Below are 20,409 nucleotides of genomic sequence, written 5' to 3'. Positions count from 1 at the left end.
TACCTACAAGGTAGATCTGTGGGCAACATTGATCTATATAAAAGGTAGATCTGTGGGCAACATTGATCTACCTAAAAGGTAGATCTATGTGCAACATTGATCTACCTACCTATTGATCTATGGGCTACATTGATCTACCTACAAGGTAGATCTACGGCGCGTACTAGTTAGATATACTAATCGTGGAATCAGTACTATGGGGGGGAAAGGGGAAAGAAACGCGTTTTTTTAAAAGGGAAGAAAAGTTTGCACTTTTTTCGACCGTTCGCAGGGAAGTACGAAGGGACGCGATAATACGTTTCGAAAGAGGAAAGACGGACATTTGTTACGGTGCCGGGGTTTTTCGGCAAAAGTGCCCCGATTATTTTATAATAATTCTCAAACTCGACAAAAAAATCGATTTTCGTCGAAAAGTGAAAACTTCTAGAAACGAGATGGGGCGTAGGATATCGTCGGGACGAGATGTTTTGGCTCAATCTGATGCACGAAAGATGAACTGGAAAAGTAACGGAGCCCTTTTTTCGATTTTCGTCTTTGTTTTCTCGAAAAATTCACGCAAAAATGTGCAATTTTGGTAACATTTTGACGTTTCTCTTAAATCTGTGTTCCCCGATATCATCCATCGATGGCATTCAGAATAGAAACGATGTGAATGAAAATGAGAAACGTCAGATGATATTTGACTAGAAACATTGCAATTTTGACGAATTCAGAGGAAAGATGCAAGAAAAAATGATTAATATACGATTTCTATCCGTTTTTCGAGGTATATTTGATGATATTTTCAAACAGAATCATTTTGTGGCTGTCGAATACATTGGTTTGCTGAAGCTTCTATAGGAGTCATTTTGGTGATTTGAAGTGTTTTCGATGAGATATTCAAGCAAATAATGAACGGGAATGGTAGGAAACGTCCTTTTCTGATGGTATCTTTGCATTTTGTTGAGATTTTCATGGAAATTGGTCAAATCTTATAGCATTCCGTTTCATGTAAGTTGTCAAGGAAAGACGTGAATATTTCATATTGGACTGATAAATCGGTAGGTACAGATATAAATATTCGATTTTCTTCATATCAAACGGTTTTTTAGACGAAAATCATGAAAATTCTTCAATTTTATAGAATCTCTGTAACCTGTGATTTTGACATTTTGCCTATAAGAAGCATAAATGCACTCAATACCTCAACGTGGTCATGGCTAGAGGGTGTGAGTTGCGGACCGTTAAACTGAAGCGCTGCGCTACTACATGTTCGAATCGCTGCCAGTCAGTGACTTTTTTTTTCTTATTTTTCGCAAGTTATTAATTCTTATATTATTTGGCGGTGAATGTTTTGGAATAATGAAATGGATCAAATTTTTTTTTGGTCTACTGTTTGAATGATTCCGTAATATACATATTATATATTTATGTTTTTGCATAGTTTTCAAAGTACGTATAAGAATAACGATTATACAGTGTTTCTGAAGTTACAGTGCCTATTAGAGGTTTCTTGATGAATATGCCCATTTGAAATATGAAAATCGGTATAATAAAATTAATGAACTGATTTGAAAATAATAGGGGTTTCCACATTCTCATCTCATACAGGGTGTACAATAGATTTATAGTTGAGATTATAGCTACAGGTTATTATTATATAGCATAATTATTCTTGAAGGTATATACTAGGTGACTGACTATCATATACAGGGTGTTTCATGTCAAATTGATTAAAATTATTTCTCTACTTACATACATACTGTGCGTTACTAACGCGTATTCATGAAAATACTGAAACCTTAGTATCTCGCTGTATATTAGTCCTATATCGATAATACAGAAGATATGCAGTATTTGAATGAATTTTATATAGATTTTTGGCCAATGCAGATCTATGGCCAATGCAGATCTATGGCCAATGCAGATCTATGGACCAAGAGGATCTATGGGCAATGTAGATCTACCTACAAGGTGTATCTACGGGCAAAGCGAATCTACCTACAAGGTAGATCTACGGCGCGTACTAGTTTTTACACTAAGCTAGTTGTGTTGGTTTCTGAAAGTTATCATCCAGTGTGAAATATATGATTCAATTTTTGCTAGTTTTTCTAATTCGTGTCCATTTTCTGTTGAAAGATGATGAATTCAGAGACGAAAAAGAATTTATCTTATAAGAATCGTGTAACAGGTATCATTGGTCTAAATTGTTTATTCTACATGCACACGGATTCATGTCACTGTGACCTTGCACTAATACCACTGATAATCTCATTAATTCCTAATTTATAATCTTCAAACTCGATTCAAAGACTTACACCGACATTCTATTCATATCGAATAAATATCACTCAATGAGTCAGATTTTAATCTACACTTCTTGTCCTCAACATCTGAAAATAACAAAGAAATTGAAGGGAATAGGGAATATAATTACTCATCATTTTTATTAGCTGAGTTGATATGTAAATAAGTGATATTTAGAAGCCCAATATCAGAGCAGGACTATTGAATTATTCTAACAAAAAAAGAAGTTTTTGAAGAGTACGGAATAGAGCACATAATACTTTTCGCAGGTATAAGTAATATAAATATATAAAAATAATCTGTTGTCCCCATCAGCTTAAAAATTGAAAAACATGATCTCAAGAATAAAATTCTGGATGCCTAAGTTATGTTCAGCTGTATAAATTCAACTGATAACTATCGTACTCAAAATTCAACCGAATTAGCAATTTTTAATCAACTTTTCTCGGTTGATGTTTCCCAAAAGAAAAAGTTAGATAACCTTTGAAAAATTAGAATCATTTAATATTAGATAAACTGAATTGCATCTATCTGTGATTCATAGAGGAATGATTTGTCTGAGAGATCATTGTGAAATAGGGTAGTTAAAGAACAGTGAAATGGCTACTTGGGAAAAATTTGCAGCTCTTTTTGGGGACTTTTACAACATTTTTGTGGCCCTCACTGGTGAGTTTTCCAAAACTGCAATCCACAACCCAAAACTTCATTTCCACAGCTCACAGTATGTTCACCGTCAGCTGCCTGTCATTCGCTTGGTCCTCTTCAGTTCTTCCTAAACTTCTCGAGTCCCAGGATAGCCCCCTGCAGAAACCCATCACAGCCAACGAAAGTGATCTTATAGGAGCAATTTTCTACATTGGAGCTGCCATAGGTCCTCTGTGTTTCATCTCAGTAGTCAACAAATTAGGAAGAAAGAAAGTACTAGCTATAATATCTCTAATTCCTCCAATAGCCTATGGAATTCTGATTTTTGCGAAGAGTGTGACTTTGTACATCGTATGCAGAACGTTTCTAGGGATCTACGTTGGAGCAGCTTTCAGTATACAGCCTGTTTATCTAGCTGAAGTGCTAGCAATGGAAGAACGAGCCTTTTTGATGTCTTTTGTGACTTTATTCAGTTTCATTGGAGTGTTTACAGCTTTTACGGTTGGACATTTTATACCCGTTGTTCATTTCAATGGATTGATCGCAGTTTTATCAACAATAGTGCTGATTTTAGTAACTTTTGGTTTCCCTGACAGTCCGTACTATGTAATTCAGCATGAAAATAATAGGAAAATGATGGTGTTGCTAAAAAAACTAAGAACAAGAAGAGTTAATGTAAACGAAGAATTTGAAGAAATCCAAAACAGAGCTGCGTGTGAAACAGAAGATTCTTGGCTGCAAATTTTCTGCACCAAAGACAATATAAAGGCTCTTATTTCAGCTACGATTCCTCTACTGTTACAGTCATCGTGTGGTGTTATATTTTTGATGAATTACAACCAATTGATCTTTATGCAAACAAGCATAACTATATCTTCTCACTACTGTTCAATCATAGTGGTGAGTTTAACTTTTTCAACGACTTTTTTAGCTCCAATTCTGCTGAAGAGAAAGAAGATAACACCAGGAACCTTATTAATGTGTTGTCTTCTTGGTGTTGGCGTTTGTAATATCATCATGAGTCTATACTTTTTTTATGGAAGACATATTTCTTACCTCAGCTGGTTGCCTCTGATGGTTTTGGTATGTTCCGTTCTGATTTATAATTGTGGATTGGATCCCATACCTTGGATGATCCTAGGAAATTCATATCCAGTCAGTATAAGTGCTGTAGGTACAGCTGTGTCTATAAGTATTTTTGAATTATCTGTGTTTCCAACAATGTTCTTGTTTCATAAGGTTAACATGAGTTATTTGTTTTTGTTTTCGTCGATTTGTTGTGCACTTGGTATTGTCTATGTGAAATTTGTTGTTGGACCGTCTGAAGAATTGATTTTTGAGAAGATAACGAGGAACTTTAAGTTTTGATGTATTAGAAGTGCCAGGTATATTATAAGTATATACTTATTTATGTGATACCGAGAATTAGTTTTGTTATGAGCAATAACAACTTATTTCTAGTTGCTTTAGTCTGTGTAAATACTGAGATATCATTAAATTTTTATTTTATTCGATTGTTTTATATATTTTCTCCCGTTGGGCAAGAACTTGTGTGTTTATTTCTTTAGGTTTATTCAGATTTAATTGCTATTCTGAACAACAAAATTCCTGTAACAAAATTGAAAAAAAAATTCCGATATTCATATTTTTCTCAAACATTTTTCGAGAATGAATATAACCAACTCCCAATGATTCATTACAAATTCATTATAATGATTTTATTATCAGACAAAAATAAACTTCCTCTATTACTGTCCTAAGGATAAAAGAATGATAACCCACACGAAGAGTGACCTCATCCTGTAGATGATAGATACAAGTATTTTGGATAACGGAATTCGACTGATGGTATTCACTTTGTGTAGGCCCTTAATCTTCAAATCTCGGTTCTCTACATTCTTTTCGAAGTTGCTTCAGTGCGCTTGAAGTGAACGAAGGGTTTCTATATAAATCTTTTACCCATGTGGTTTGTTTGTTTGTTTCATAATTGGAAGCAGTATTTAGTTTTTAACGTGAAGTTATTTGAGAGCTTAGTGTAAATAGTGTGATAATGGCCTACTGGGAGAAATTCGCAAATTATTTTGGACCAAATTACACTTTATTTATTGTAGTTATTGGTAAGTATTTTTTTGTTCTCTCATCGTAATATATATATGAAAATTTATAATTTCGCATATATAATACATATTTCTAGATTCAATATTGGTTTTCAAAATAATTGTATTCACCTATTAGTTTGTTTTTTGATTTCGTCAATTTTGTTTTCTATCTTCAACAGAAAGAATGTTTCTAATTGCTTTTTGCTACAGTACAAAAAGAACTTCAAATTTGTTTCCTTTTTCAAAATAGAACAAAAACTTTTTGCCTTATACATTTCAGGTAAATTCAGTGGTTTTTCTATAAGACTTGATTCGAAAAATGATGGATTATAGCATCTGTGTAATAAAAAAAAAATTTGTCCGCACGCCAACAAACTATTTATTTATTTATTTGAGATTTGATGAAATATTGGACAAAAACTCGTTCTCAAATTATGTAACGATCTAACTTTCTTTTCTTAAGTCAAATTTGGGACAGATTCTTTCGATATTTTTGTCCATTGTAAAATCGCAAAGCACACTTGAGATAAATAGATTATATTAAACAATGTGGGCAATCTGACTGATAGATGACCTTCAAAATTTCATAAATCATGAAGGGAATTCGTATAAATTTAGCAACATTTTTGGACGATTTTTTCTAAGCTGGATTACTATTCCCGGATATTTTACGGACCAAATGTATCATCAATTTGAACCTTCAATTAAGTAAATTGAACTTTAAATTATGGCATTTTGAATGGATTCTTGAGATGAAAAAGTAGTGTTTGTTGTTATTCTCTTTTGGCACTCAGACAATCAGAATATTTATTATTGTCATTATAGCCAATTAGGTAATCTAATTACGGGTATAATTGAGTAAAAATTCATACTAGAAGAGCTTTTTGTGTATAAAGAAGCCACTTGAAGATTCTTAGGTCATTTATTTTTGGAAAACCATAAATAATTTATTGTCATCTCGTAGCCAATATTCATAAATGTAGATTATTGTAATTACTCTGAATTTTCAATATTTTCCAATATCGAATTCAAGAAAATGTATCCTCAATTTCAAAACACAATATAAATACCATATTATTCTTTCAGCTCATTGCAACATATACCTGTCCTTCATATCCTACTCGTGGATATCGCCAGTGCTATCCAAACTCAACGCGACCGAGGATAATCCCCTGGGGAACCCCATAACGAAAGAAGATGCCGATTCGATAGCTGCGTTATTCTATATAGGAGCAGCAATAGGCCCCATCCTAGTTTTCGGAATTGTCGACAAAATAGGAAGAAGAAATATCCTGATAGCAGTGTCCTATATACCGCCAATAGTTTATGGTGTTCTGATGTTCGCCAATACAATCACCTTGTACCAGATTTGTAGATTTGTATTGGGTTTGTCCACAGGAGTTATATTCAGTGTAGAGCCTGTATTTGTCTCGGAAATGGTATCAAAAAAGGAAAGACCTTTTCTGATGGCCATAATAACTGCTTTCAGCTTCTTTGGTATCTTCTCAAGTGTATCAATTGGTCCTTTCATACCTCTTGATATGTTCAATGGATACATAGCTTTCGACTGCTTAGCTATAGCATTGTTGATGACATTCGGATTTCCTGAAAGCCCCTACTTCCTAATGAAGACTGAAGGTGAGCAAGCAGCCAGGGAATTGTTGAGTACCCTCAGACCAGAGAGTGTTGAAGAAGAACTCAGCGAAATATCTAAAATTATCACCAGAGAGTCTAAAGGGTCTCGCTTCGGTATTTTTGGTAGCTTGAAGAACTTCAAAGCTTTCATCCTTTGTACTTTTCCCTTTTTATTGCAGTCATACTCTGGTATGATTCTTATCTTGACTCATTGCGACTTAATCTTCATGGAGACCACAAAGGCTATACCATCCATGTGGTCTATCATCATTGTCGTATCAATTACTTTGTTGACGTCGTTTATAACACCTGTTTTGATAACCAAAAAGGTTCCTGTGTTTACTCTTTTCGTGTATTGTCTCTGTGGAGTTGCTACTTGTGATTTAATCATGGCTTTGTACTTTTTGTTCGGCAGAAATATCGAGTTTTTGAGTTGGTTGCCTTTGGTTGTTTTGGTTTGTTTCGCTGTAATTTATAACTTTGGGTTAGATCCCATCCCATGGATGTTACTGGGGCAGTCCTACCCTTTAAAACTGCGTGCTTTTGGTACTGCCATTTCAACCAGTATTTTCCAACTTTCTCTTTTGTCGTCTTTATATTTCTACCATTGGATAGCAGTTGGTTATTTGTTCTTGTTCTCCTCTATATTTTCACTGATTGGAGTAATATATTTCAAGTTTATTTTTGTACCTGATACTGAGAAGACTGAAGAAGAAACAGAAATGAGAGTTGTAACCTGAGCTTATGTGATAACCTATCTTGTAAATTTTTAACAGTAAATTTTTTTATAATATATTTGTATTGTTTTTTGTTGTTGATTATTTTTCAACCTGGCATTCGAATATTGTAGCTATCCACATCATTAAGATAATCAAAGAAAGAATATCGTTGGCTACTTTTAAGAATTTTTTTTTTATTTGATTTTTTTTTTTCATATTGTAAAGATCGTTTAAAACCAAGAAATTGGGAGCCAGTAATGCTATGATGATATCGAATACAATATTTTCGCCACAATATCATAACTTTTATATTTGGTGTAAAATTTGTATTGTGTTCAAACTAGTTCATTCTATATACGTTAATTTCATTATTTCCACTCGAAGAATCCAAGTCCCATTTTAGCAAGAGATATTTCATAACTTCCCCTAGTGGAGGGAAAAAAACACATAAAGTTAGATTTTACTAGAGGGCTATTACAATTAATCACCAAATAAAATTCACAGCAAGAGCTGCTTCTATCAAAGTGCGGGTATAATTGATTCTGTTTTAATGAAAACATGTCATCGTTCAGGCGTGAATATCTTTCTACGTGATTTTCCGCAAGGATTTTCCTGTTTTCAGGAAATATTAGTGAGAATAGATAATGGAAGATGAAGATTGAAGAATATTGAGGTTCTGTTTTTGGTTTGTTATTTCTAAAGAAGTTCAGATTTAAAATTTGTAAAATACCATTAATCTCATTTTTCATAATTATATTGATAGTGAAATTGCTAGGTATTTATGTCTTTTGTGGTATCACTAAATCAAGAGGTTGTTACTATAAGTTTCCATATTTCGATTTCACTTGATCTCACCCCAATAATACCGTGAAATTTTTATTATCTACCCTTCAAACCATTTGTTTTGTGTATTATGTGAGTGCTTAAACATGAAAATAGACAAAAAACTAAGTGCATATAGTCATTATAGAGGAATCAATAGTGCTAATAGTCATCATAGAAGGAAAATCGATCTTCAAATCAACACCATATTCACATCGATTTCACTTCCTTTGTTGTCCCTTGTATAAATGTCGAAATCACTGCTTACAATGGATTTCACACACAAGACTATTTTATTTTACATCATCCATCACAAACATATTCTGTATATTCTGCATGTTCATTTCCGTATGTTCCCCAATAGCTCTTCAGGGAGAGATACAGTCACCATTCATTTTAATGGAAGCTAAAATAACATTGAGCGAATGATACATCCTGAAATAATGGACTAATCGGTTAACTATAGCCTTTTTTGCGATCTACGTCATCGTATCAATCGAAAGAATGCTATAAACTCACCATGTAGGAACTTTTAATTTTTCGTTTTTTTTTAAGGGTCGGGTATTGAAAATTTTCGTGAAATTTTTCGCACAAAAAATTTTCGGATGAGCACGGAATTCGGCTCATTGGGGATGGCTAATTCTAACATCGCTCACCGATTCTTCGTAGAGCTCACACTTTATGAGAATTTTGAACTCGAAATTTGGAAAAAAACCGTAAAAATTGAATTTCCCCCTAAAAACCGTAATATCTCCCGAAATATTGGTCATAGCCCCCTCAAACAAAATGTTTTTTGAAGATCGAGATGTGATCTACAACATATTGAAGTTTCAGGCCCGTATCTTGCCTATAGGATAATTGACAACCTCGAGAATATTATTGAATTTTTCTTGGAAAATTTCAGTTTACAGCCTATAAATCCTGAAATAATGGACTAATCGGTTAACTATAGCCTTTTTTGCGATCTACGTCATCGTATCAATCGAAATAATGCTATAAACTCACCATGTAGGAACTTTTAATTTTTCGTTTTTTTTAAGGGTCGGGTATTGAAAATTTATAAAATAAATAAATTGAGTATTACAGTAACTTATGTTATTATGTTGATAGTCATTACAAAGGAGTCAATATGTGTACAAATAGTCATTATAAAGAAATCTAGACGTGCAAATAGTCATCATACAAACTGTACCATTTTTGAAAACATCAGTGCGATCTATTATCTATTTATTATATTAAGGAGATCAATATAATGAGGTGCATATATTTCAAAAATTCCAAGAAAATCTCTGTAAGGTATACAAGTAATCTCCCAAATTGTGTTGGAGTTAAAAATCGATTTCAAAATCCATTCAGATACGTGAAATTGACTAATTTAGGAAGATATCTTTGAGTGCAGTTTCGTTTTCAATTCGCGATCATCCAAAAATGTAAATAGCGCTGATTACAAAGGTTTATCATTGGATATAATGAACTATAGTTTTTTTTTTCGCTTTCCCTCATACTTAATCACTCCAATAAAATAGACTAATCCCTTATGATTCCGTTTATCTCAATCTAGATAGATTTCAAACCGGTTTGGTCTAATTTAGGTAACAATGTGTATTCTTAACTAAAACCTACTTCTAAAGGCTGCCATATGCATATTCGGAGTAATCAAAAAGACCATAAAGGCCAATATAAAGCCCGTAGAAAATTTATGTGTGACTTCATAAAGGTAAAGTTGATTTTGTCGGTTAATATTCATACTCAAGAACGATCATAAAGATTCACTGTTAAGAATTCGACGTTACCTAGTTTAGTAGCTTATCGAAAATGCATTCTGCTCCAATATTATTATCACGCGACGCAACTTGGGGACGGTATAATCTGGCATCCACCTCCATGAACTGGTTCATTACATGGTGTTTGGACAATGAAGTCTAATGAACATTTTACACGCAGGTTTAATTACATCTCTTCTAATGCTGTTGAAAAAAAAACTTGAAAAAAGAGACCTGCAATTAGGTGCTTTTGCGCCCTTGTCCATTCACGTATTTAATCTCGAAATCGACCCTGGTCTTTGAAAATATAGGAAAAGCAGAATATGTATAATAGAGTGGTTACCAATCCAGATACTGATCTTGCCTAATGAATCTCATTATACCTATGAGTATGGCAATTGATGAGAGAGAAAATTAAATATATTTTCTCCATTAGGCCAATTGAAAAGTCCCCGATCTGATGCACAGATGGCGGTGCTAGTTTTGAATCCATATAATTTTTAGTTAGGACCAGCCTTCAAACGATATGTGTCAAAATTTGACAGCAGTCCGACCATTAGTTTGTGAGATATTTTTTGGAAAAAAAAGAAGTTCATATGCTGATAAAATATTGCTTTTTGAAGGGAAAAAATACAGTTGAAGCAAAATATTGGCTTGATGAACTGTTTCCGGGGTCTGCACCAGGAAAATCAACCATCATTGATTGGTTTCGGTATGCTGAGTTTAAACATGGTGAAATGAGCACCGAAGACGGCGAACGCAGTGGACGCCCAAAAGAGGCTGTCACCGAAGAAAAAATAAAAAAAGTTCACAAAATAATGTTGAATGACCGTAAAATGAAGTTGATCGAGATAGCACACATAGTGAAGATATCATCTGAACGTGTACAACATATCATTCACGGATATTTGTACATGAGAAAGCTGTGTGCAAAATGGGTACCGCGCGAGCCCACAATCAACAAAAGCAACAACGTGATTCTGAGCAGTGTTTGAAGCTGTTTAAGTGCAATAAACCTGCATTTTTGCGTTGCTTTGTGACAATGGATGAAACATGGCTCCATCATTTCACTTCAGAGTCCAATCGACAGTCAGCTGAGTGGACTGCACACGATGAACAGAATCTAAAGCAAGGAAAAACACAACAATCAGCTGGCAAGGTTATGCCATCAGTATTCTGGGATGCGCAAGGTATAATATTCATTGATCACCTCCAAAAGGGCCAGACCATCAACAGCGATTATTATTTAGCGTTATTGGATCATTTAAAGGATGAAATCGTTAAAGAACGGCCCCATTTGAAGAAAAAAAGGTGCAGTTTCTTCAAGACAATGCGCCGTGTCACAAATCAATGAAAACAATGGCAAAATTGCATGAATTGGGCTTCAAATTGCTCTGCATCCACCGTATTCGCCCGATTTGTCCCCCATCGACTTTTTCCTGTTCTCAGACCTCAAAAGAATGCTCGCTGGAAAGAAATTTAGCGCCAATGAAGAAGTAATCGCCGAAACTGAGGCCTCTTTTCAAGCGAAAGACAAATCGTACTAGAAAAATGGTATCGAAAAGTTGGAAGATCGCTTTAATCGCTGTATCGCCCTCGAAGGCAACTATGTTGAATAATACAATCAAATTTTGCCGAAAAAAATGTGTATGGTAGACCGGCGACTTTTGAATTGGCCTGTTAATCATTCAGGGCGATTGCACTTTACGGAACACTTCACGCGACGTTGCCAAATCAACAGATTTTTCCGCATAACTCGAGATTATAATCAAACATTGGACTCGAGTATGTTTGAGGTTCCGGTTCTTGTTTTTGGGAATTACGGAACCTTTGTTCCGCACAAGCGGAAGCCGGAAGCTGCATTGTCGTGTCGGAGTACGGAAGACGCGATTTCATCATGTCGAAATGCTGGATTTTAATGGAATCCCGTAGAACGAAGAGCTATTCGCGTTCAGCTTTCTGCAAGAACGATCACGTGATTGGGCAGAGCGCTGCAAAACAATGTAATTATGGCTATGAAATCGAGTATGATGGAGATTTCCAGATATAGGTGACTGCGTGTGGTTTGTCGGAAAGAATATCTTGAAAATTGTACTATTCTCATCTTTATTACAAGCTGCATTTGCTTGAAAATTGGTTGAAAATTGATTGCTATATTGTATTGGTCCTTCGAGATTGAAAATCTGATTCAAAAGCCTTTAAGGGTTTTCCAATATCATTTCGAATAGCCGCTATCTGGGCACCTGTCACTTTTAAAGCTGTCATCTTTGGATATTTGACAAGTAAAAACTACGCCACTACTGAAACTGAAACATTAGATTTTTCTACAACGCACTGAGATTGTTGAAACTTCCTACAAAAATGGTGAAAATCCCGCAGTCACAGCTATTTGGGCAAGTTGGAGATGTGAAAAATCTAAACTGTGTGATCTTGAGATCCAGGCTATGATTAAAAATTTTTTATAGTCGGAATTGATGTGAACGACGCTTATTTTCAATAGGACAGCACTATTTGCCACAATCGCAATTTTACAAGAAAAGTTTGCTGGCCGTGTAAATTCTTAAAGAGATAATCACAATTGGCCACCGGGATCTAGTGATTTAACGCCTTTAGACTTTTTTCATTGGTGCCACGTGAAATATAAGGTCTATGCAAATGTTCCACAATCGATGCAGACCTTGAAGGTAAATTTCATGTAATTATCGAATTATTATTATTATTGGAAAATCCTTCATAACGGGTGTTTTTTTTTTCGAGGTATATAACTTTAAGTTGGCATAACTGTTCAAGATGGCGACCCATTTAACAGCTGTCAAGTGATTTATTCTCAGTTTGGTTTGGCAATTCATCACGAATAGACTCATGCCTGAACAACACTTGCAAATAGTGCAATTTTATTTCGAAAATAATGGTTCTGTGCGGAATACGTATCGCGCACTACGTCCATTAGCGATGAAGCGCACTTTTGGTTGAATGGCTACGTCAACAAACAAAACTGCCGCATTTGGAGTGAAACTAATCCTCAAGTGTATGTCGAAACACCGTTACATCCAGAAAAACTGACTGTTTGGTGCGCTTCATAAGCTGGTGGAATCATTGGTCCGTACTTCTTCAAAAACGATGATGGCCAGAACGTTACAGTCAATGGTGATCGGTATAGAGCCATGATTACTAACTTTTTCATTCCTGAATTGAACAACCATGATGTCCAGGAGCTGTGGTTCCAACAAGACGGCGCAACACGTCACACAGCTCGTGCCACAATTGATTTATTGAAAGACACGTTTGGTGACCACCTAACTTCACGTTTTGGACCTGTGAATTGGCCTCCAATATCTTGTGATTCAACACCGCTAGACTACTTTCTGTGGGGCTATGTAAAGTCATTGGTCTATGCGGATAAGCCACAAACCCTTGACCATTTGGAAGACAACATTCGCCGTGTTATTGCCGATATACGGCCACAAATGTTGGAAAAAGTCATCGAAAACTGGACGTCCAGATTGGACTACATCCGAGCCAGCCGTGGCGGTCATATGCCAGAAATCATATTTAAAATGTAATGCCACAAGATTATCTTGCGGATAAATGAAATGCATGCCAATCGAATAATCCATCGTTGTTTTATTGCAATTTAAAGTTCTATAGCTCTAAAAAAAACACCCTTTATATAGATTCTTGTAAAATTTAGTGTGGATAGTGTCATCAAATCAATAAAACATTCAAGCAAAAATTCAAATCCACACAAAATTTCATTCAATCATAGAAAGATTCTTTCAATAAAAAGAAAAACTGTTTTTCAGTTGCAACAGAATGAAAATTTCAAGCTTTCTGCGAAATTTAGTGTTAAGAGCGGCGTTAGAATCTCATTGAATCGAAAATTGGCATATCTCACATGTGGAATGCAAATGCATTACTAAAATTCTGTTTTCGATGGCAAGGTTGAAGATAATGAGTTCACACTGTCATCGCTGAGTATCTACGAGCAGAGATACATCAATTGTAGTTATTCTCCAACCAAATAAGTATCTAGTCATATCCTCTCCAATTTCTAATACCAACTTTGAAAAAAATTGCGGATTTCAGCAATTAGGAACTTGTGTTGAAGTTTTACCTGCGCACAATAACAAATTGAGTTTCTTGAACATTTTAAACAAATTGTCGACTTGTGCATATGTTGGAATATGAGTAATTGAACCTGGCATAAAGAATTCCAGAAAATAGTTGAATATGAAGAGCTGGAACTATTTTTCGAAATTTTTTGGCCAGTATTATTCGCTTTTCATTGCTTTTGTTGGTGAGTTTTTGTCTCGAAGTATTTTTTCAATGGTAACTAAATGATTAATAATCTGTTCGATTTTTTTGAGAAGAGTTTCAACACAAAACTTGAAATTGTCTATTTCTAGTAAGATTATTATTTTAATTTGATGACGATGATCTACAAGATATTTTTCAACAATCAAAGATAACATGATGAGAATATTTAGAGAAATATCAATTTGATATCATTGTACATTTCAACATCTCGAACTGGTTATTAAGTACAAATTCCAACAATTTTTTTGAAATGTCGAATTGGTGATTTTTTGAATTTTGTTTGAGTTTGATTTCTTAATTTTGTCTTTCAGAATCCATCGATCGTATTTTCAAACTCGAAAGTTAATTCAGTGGAATACTCAATCCTTGTACGAACGAATAGCTCTCTCAATTCTTTGAGCTGATAAACGACTTACATTTTTTTTCAATTCTAAACACGTGATTGATATTGTTAGTATATCCAACAAACATCAAACTAAATAAAATTTTTATAGAAAATCCGATGACACAAAATAATTGATCTAATTCAACGATACAAAGTTAAATGGATAATAAACCATCAAAAAATCCATATAAATAATGATGCCAATACGCCCTGTTATGGCAACATGTACAAATTTTCCGATAAATGAAAATTCTGCAATTTCTATACATTATTCATAGATTCGTGGATGCCATGCATTTCTATGCTAGGATAGATTTTGAATAAAACTCTTTTTGAGGGTTATCGTCTATTTTATCGTATTGATTGGAGCTGATAAGCTCGACAACATGAGACTATTCAGTTCTTATTTTACGATAGAATCGTATGAGGAAAAATATTGAAAACAATCCATCAAGAATAGGTACATATCGATGTATTGGATAAGATATAATCTAGGGTTGAATTTAGAACTATTCACTAAATTATATAAAAAAAAATTGAGAAATGTGAGCGGTCGTTCATTCATGCGCCAATAGCATTCTTGCAGACCATATAACTGTATATGTGATCTCCAAGGGATTAATTACCGCTCAAAAGCTAGTACATTCATTTGATTAGGTTGTTTGGACATTTACATCAAAATTCTCATCTCGATCGTATCTGTGGTTTCGAAATCAACAGGAAAACAAATTTTCAAACTGTTGCATTTCCGGAGATAACAGTGGCATTCAAAATTCAATCCTCCCCTGAAAATCTCAAGTCTCTACCTATCTTCGTTCGTGAGTTATCGATTTTACAGCCAGATGGACGGACAGACAGATTCGAATTCGTCAACTGTGAGTTGAACCTCATCGTTTGAACGATTCCCAGATAAAGTTACGTTAGGTTTCATAACCATAGAAAACAGATCGATAAAATCTTCACGAAAGAAAAATAATCTTGGGCAAACACTCAACTTTTCAATGACCATCGTTTCTGATATAATATAAATGGGAAACGTAAACTTTGAAACGTCGGTTTACAAATACCGAAAAGCAACTAGCAGAAGTGCCGGAAGGCATGAATTATTCAAAGTTTTATTTTGCTCCTATTTAGATCCAGGCACTTTCCAAGTATAAACACTCAGCATCTTCTCGATATGAAATCTCAAGATGTATTTTCAATTCGAATATTCGTAAGCAAAGTTAATGATATCAAATGGAAAAGAGCGATTTTATGGTGATGCAGGTAGTTTGAAAGTTGAGGCTTCCCGAAAATAGATCCCAATTACTTCACCATTTAACATCTGGGATTTCTTATAGAAAATATACTCAGGACCCATAATTTCAGGCAATTAACATTCAAATGATATTGATCTTTAGGAATTCGGGGCATTTCAAAACTAACTGATACCTCAAAATAGCTCTACTAATCATAGCTCATAAAAAAATGTCTTCACGAAAAACTAGGAGATACTATTTTGTTTTCGCAGAACCTCCACATTGCTATACTTCTTTGGTGATTGAGAATCCTTTTTTTTTTCAGCCCATTCAGTCTTCTTCACAATATGTGTGTCAGCAGCATGGACCTCGCCAGTTCTAGCCAAACTGAGCGAGACCGAGGACAATCCCCTGGGGAGGCCCTTGGATCCAGAAGAAAGCGATCTGATTGGTTCCCTGTTCTACGTTGGAGCTTCTATTGGTCCTGTGCTTTGTATCTTCACTGTGGAGACCTTTGGTAGAAAGAAGATGCTAGCTGTGCTATCTGCCATAACTCCTATCTCCTTTGCAATCGTAGCTTTTGCAGAAGACGTTGAGCTATATTACTTCATCAGGATTGCTCTGGGATTGTATTCAGGTGCAGCCTTAAGCATAGAGCCTGTTTACGTTTCTGAGATAGCTGGACCAGAAGAGAGGGAGTTTCTTATGTCTTGCATCAGCATGTTCAACTTTGGCGGAATTCTGGCAGCTTACGCTATAGGTCCTTTCATACCTCTATTTTATTTCAACAATCTGATAGCAGTATTTTGCTTAGTTCTCGTCATCTTACTGGCTTGCGGGTGTCCTGAAAGTCCTTATTATGTAATGCAGACTAAAGGTAAAGAGGAAACTAGGGTTCTATTGAAGGAACTACGAACAGGAGATATCGAAAACGAACTTGAAGATATAGAAAAAACTGTGAAGAACCTAAACAAATATTCGTATTTCGAAATTTTCAAATCAACCAAACATTTCAAGCCTTTTTTTCTGGCTACTATGCCATTAGTTCTGCAACAATATTGTGGTATCACTTTGATTGTAACCTACAATCAACTGATATTTCTACAGACCAATGTCTCTATACCTTCCCATATTTGCTCAATCATCGTTGTTAGCCTTGAGTTATCGACATCTTTTATAGCTCCATTACTGCTCAAATCTAAAAGGTTCACTCAAAGATCTTTGCTGTTCTTGAGTTTCACTGGAGTTGGTTTGAGTAATTTGCTCTTAGGTTTATTCTTTTTGTACGGCAAAGAAGTAGATGTACTTAACTGGTTACCTCTCGCAGGTCTTATAGCCTTTGTTATTTTCTATAACTGTGGTTTAGATCCAATACCATGGATCACTCTTGGACAAGTTTATCCTATGAATATAAACACTGTAGGAAGCTCTTTGTCATCCAGTATCTATTTCATTTCTGTATTCCCAGTTTTATATTTATTCAACAAAGTTGATTTAAGCTATCTGTTTTTGAGTTCTGCTGTTAGTTGTTTTGTAGGAATATTTTATGCTGGATTCATTTTCAAGGAGACAGTTCTTAAAAAAGAAGAAAAAGCCTGATGTCTCAAATTGTTGCATATGTTCCAACTGATGTTCTGTGATAGATAGGTTTAGTTTTAATATTTCAATTCTATTATATTTTGAAAGAGTAGGTATAATAGTTTCATCATCTGAAAACGAAAAATGTAAAATCTAAGAATAAGTATCAAACATCCTGATCAATTTTTATAATATTGACGATTTGTATTTAAAATGGGTTTTTACTTCTTATTGCATTCAAATGAATTCTGAAAAAACTTCAAAATATATTACCAAATATCTTAATGACCTTGATTCTTTGAACGTGATCAGATAGAATGAAGTGAACAAAAAATTGATGGGAACTCGAATAACCGTCCATACTTTTAACTACATATTTTCAATAAGAATTTATAATATACGTAAAAAGATTGAGAAGAAAAAGTGATATTGTATCCTATAATTAAGACTTTATTTGCATATGATAAACTCGATCTAGTGGTTCATAGAACTTTAAACAGCTTTGTTAACATGATCTTTTGATGGTCTTTATTACATATTGATGAGAATAAACTTATTGATTCAAGGAAATTTGTTTTTTTAAACCTATAAACATTCAAATCGAAGATGACTGTTTGCAGAGAGGCATTGTCATATGTGAAAATGTATTTCGAAGATGCCTACATTAAATGATATCAATGCAAATATATCTAGTCCTAAAAGATCCAACACCAAGTAAAATGGAACACCGTTGACATATTTTTCCATATATTTCAGTAGAATCGATACAGCTTATCAAGAAATGTTAGCGTTGTCAGGAAACAACTTCTCATAGATCAAGAAACTTCACGATAAAATATTTTTATCTGATATATATGACCTTTTACATTGCAATTATTGAATTTCATTAGTTCCTCAATGTATACTTAGTATTTTTTTTTGTATTTCATATTTACATCGACAAAACCATGGTTATTGCAGTAAGCTATTTCTAGCTATAAAGAGGTCAGAAATAAATTATATGTTTTTGGTTTAGTCTAAAGTAATCAATTTGTTGATGGTCATCCCACCAATTCATGAAAAACTAATCCATTTCGATATTTTGAGAAAATCATGAGATGGCACCATGGGAATATTGTGCTAATTTATTTGGAACTTACTTCGTTGTGTTCATCGTTTCTATTGGTAAGATGAGAACATAGATCTTCAATCTTGAGATCACAAAAAAGAATCTATCTAGATCAACAGTCCACCTCAAATAAAATCCAATTCTATTGTTTACAGGTCATACCTCATTCTTCCTGATTTCTTTCACGATGAGTTGGCCATCTCCAGTTCTTGCCAAACTGGGCCAGACCAAAGATAACCCCCTGGGGAGACCCATATCACAAAACGAAAGTGATCTCATTGGATCTCTTCTATTTGTTGGAGCATCCGTTGGACCTTTACTCTTCATCCATATTGTGAAGATATTTGGACGTAAAAAAAGTTTGATAGTACTCCTGGCTATTGTACCAATATCTTATGGTCTATTGATAGTCGGAAAAGTTGTAGAAATATATTATATTTGTAGGTTGTTGCTAGGTCTATATATAGGAGGTACTTTAAGTGTATTTCCTGTGTATATCACAGAGATAATTGCTTCTGATGATGCTGCTTTCTTTATGTCTTTCGGAGGCTTGTTCGGGTTCTCAGGAATCTTGGTGGCTTATGCTATAGGACCTTTCATACCCCTGGAATACTTCAATGGGTGCATTGCAGTATTTGCAGTAATAATTTTGTTTCTACTAGCGTTCGGTTGTCCCGAAAGTCCATACCACATAATGCAGGTTAAGGGAAAGGATGAAGCTAGAAAAGTACTAAAAACGCTCAGAAAGCAATGCATTGAGAAAGAACTGGAACAGATAGAAAACACTATAGAAAATGAAACTTCGAAATCTTGCTTGGACATCTTCAAGAAGAAGTATTTCAAAACTTTCGTTCTAGCTACAACTCCCCTGCTTGCTCAACAATTCTGTGGTATAACGCTTATAATAACTTACAGCCAGTTGATTTTTCTGGAGACTAATTTGGCTATACCTTCTCACATCTGTTCTATAATTGTTGCTGGATTGCTTGAATTGACTTGTTTTCTGGCACCAACTTTACTCAAATCGAAGAGGTTCTCATTGAGAAGCTTGATGATTTTGAGTTTATCAGGTATGGGCTTTTCTAACTTGGCGATAAGTCTCTACTTTTTCTATGGAAAAAATATACCAACACTGAACTGGATACCACTGGCAAGTTTGATCGTATTCGTTATTTTCTTCAACTGTGGGTTGGATCCTATAGCATGGACAAAACTTGGACAAACTTACCCAAAGAATGTCAACTTTGTTGGAACAGCTTTATCAACCAGTCTTTATTTTATATCCATTTTTCCGATTCTCTATAGTTTTTATAAAGTTGATATAACATATTTGTTTTTAAGCAGCTTCGTGTGTTGTTCTTTAGGTATAGTTTATACCAAATTTGTTTTTGCTGAAGTAGCTAAGAAAAATCCTGAAGATGTTCATCTTCAAAGAGCTCTTATTTGAATTAGAATCATCGTGAAGTCTCTGTAAATGTGAATGATTGTATAAGTTCAACTGATACTTTCAAAATATTTGTTACTTCATAGTTATTGTGTTTCATTATAGTATAATTGAAGCTCACATTTTCGTGGATATTTATCAATTGGAATAAAACAATGAATTGACATGATTAAATGAATCAATTAAATCTCCAGAAATATTGTTCTATCCTCTGTGTAATAAAACGAGCTATTCTCTCAAAAACATCAACTAGGGATGCAGCAAACACTAATGAATATAGAAGAGATAATAAATGATAAGCGCCATCTACCTGTACATACTGAAACTAACCGCTTTTCACAATCTGAATTGATTTTCCAATGATAAACTC

At 34.4% G+C, this 20,409-nt stretch overlaps 5 protein-coding genes across 7 annotated transcripts in view; 4 read left to right on the top strand and 1 right to left on the bottom strand.

Moving 5' to 3' along the window:
- The window catches only part of LOC123682952 (neuropeptide CCHamide-1 receptor-like), a 94,612-nt gene that overhangs the window by 36,292 nt on the left and 37,911 nt on the right, over nucleotides 1-20,409 (bottom strand). Inside the window, exon 1 of one of the 3 annotated variants that reach the window (XM_045621809.1) lies at nucleotides 20,350-20,406. The exons of the other annotated variants lie outside the window; for them this stretch is intronic. The gene's annotated coding sequence lies outside the window, so the exon portion shown is untranslated. Of the gene's footprint in view, nucleotides 1-20,349; nucleotides 20,407-20,409 lie in introns of those variants that run through there. 3 annotated transcript variants of the gene reach the window in all.
- LOC123683155 (facilitated trehalose transporter Tret1-like) lies at nucleotides 2,806-4,299 on the top strand. The gene is made up of 2 exons (XM_045622054.1): nucleotides 2,806-2,952; nucleotides 3,002-4,299. The coding sequence occupies exons 1-2, from the start codon at nucleotides 2,886-2,888 to the stop codon at nucleotides 4,297-4,299; spliced, it is 1,365 nt and encodes a 454-aa protein (XP_045478010.1). The 5' UTR covers nucleotides 2,806-2,885.
- On the top strand, nucleotides 4,739-7,474 carry LOC123682949 (facilitated trehalose transporter Tret1-like). The gene is made up of 2 exons (XM_045621802.1): nucleotides 4,739-5,048; nucleotides 6,117-7,474. Exons 1-2 carry the CDS (start codon nucleotides 4,982-4,984, stop codon nucleotides 7,403-7,405), a joined length of 1,356 nt encoding a protein of 451 aa, XP_045477758.1. The 5' UTR covers nucleotides 4,739-4,981; the 3' UTR covers nucleotides 7,406-7,474.
- On the top strand, nucleotides 13,930-18,052 carry LOC123682951 (facilitated trehalose transporter Tret1-like). Its single transcript, XM_045621804.1, has 2 exons — nucleotides 13,930-14,266; nucleotides 16,235-18,052. Exons 1-2 carry the CDS (start codon nucleotides 14,200-14,202, stop codon nucleotides 17,506-17,508), a joined length of 1,341 nt encoding a protein of 446 aa, XP_045477760.1. The 5' UTR covers nucleotides 13,930-14,199; the 3' UTR covers nucleotides 17,509-18,052.
- LOC123682947 (facilitated trehalose transporter Tret1-like) lies at nucleotides 18,289-20,206 on the top strand. The gene is made up of 2 exons (XM_045621799.1): nucleotides 18,289-18,651; nucleotides 18,751-20,206. The coding sequence occupies exons 1-2, from the start codon at nucleotides 18,585-18,587 to the stop codon at nucleotides 20,040-20,042; spliced, it is 1,359 nt and encodes a 452-aa protein (XP_045477755.1). The 5' UTR covers nucleotides 18,289-18,584; the 3' UTR covers nucleotides 20,043-20,206.

The sequence above is a fragment of the Harmonia axyridis genome, chromosome 6 (genome assembly GCF_914767665.1).
Source record: "Harmonia axyridis chromosome 6, icHarAxyr1.1, whole genome shotgun sequence".
Taxonomy (NCBI): Eukaryota; Metazoa; Arthropoda; class Insecta; order Coleoptera; family Coccinellidae; genus Harmonia; species Harmonia axyridis.
Note: the sequence above shows the minus strand (reverse complement) of the source record. Positions and strands in the feature narration are given on the sequence as shown.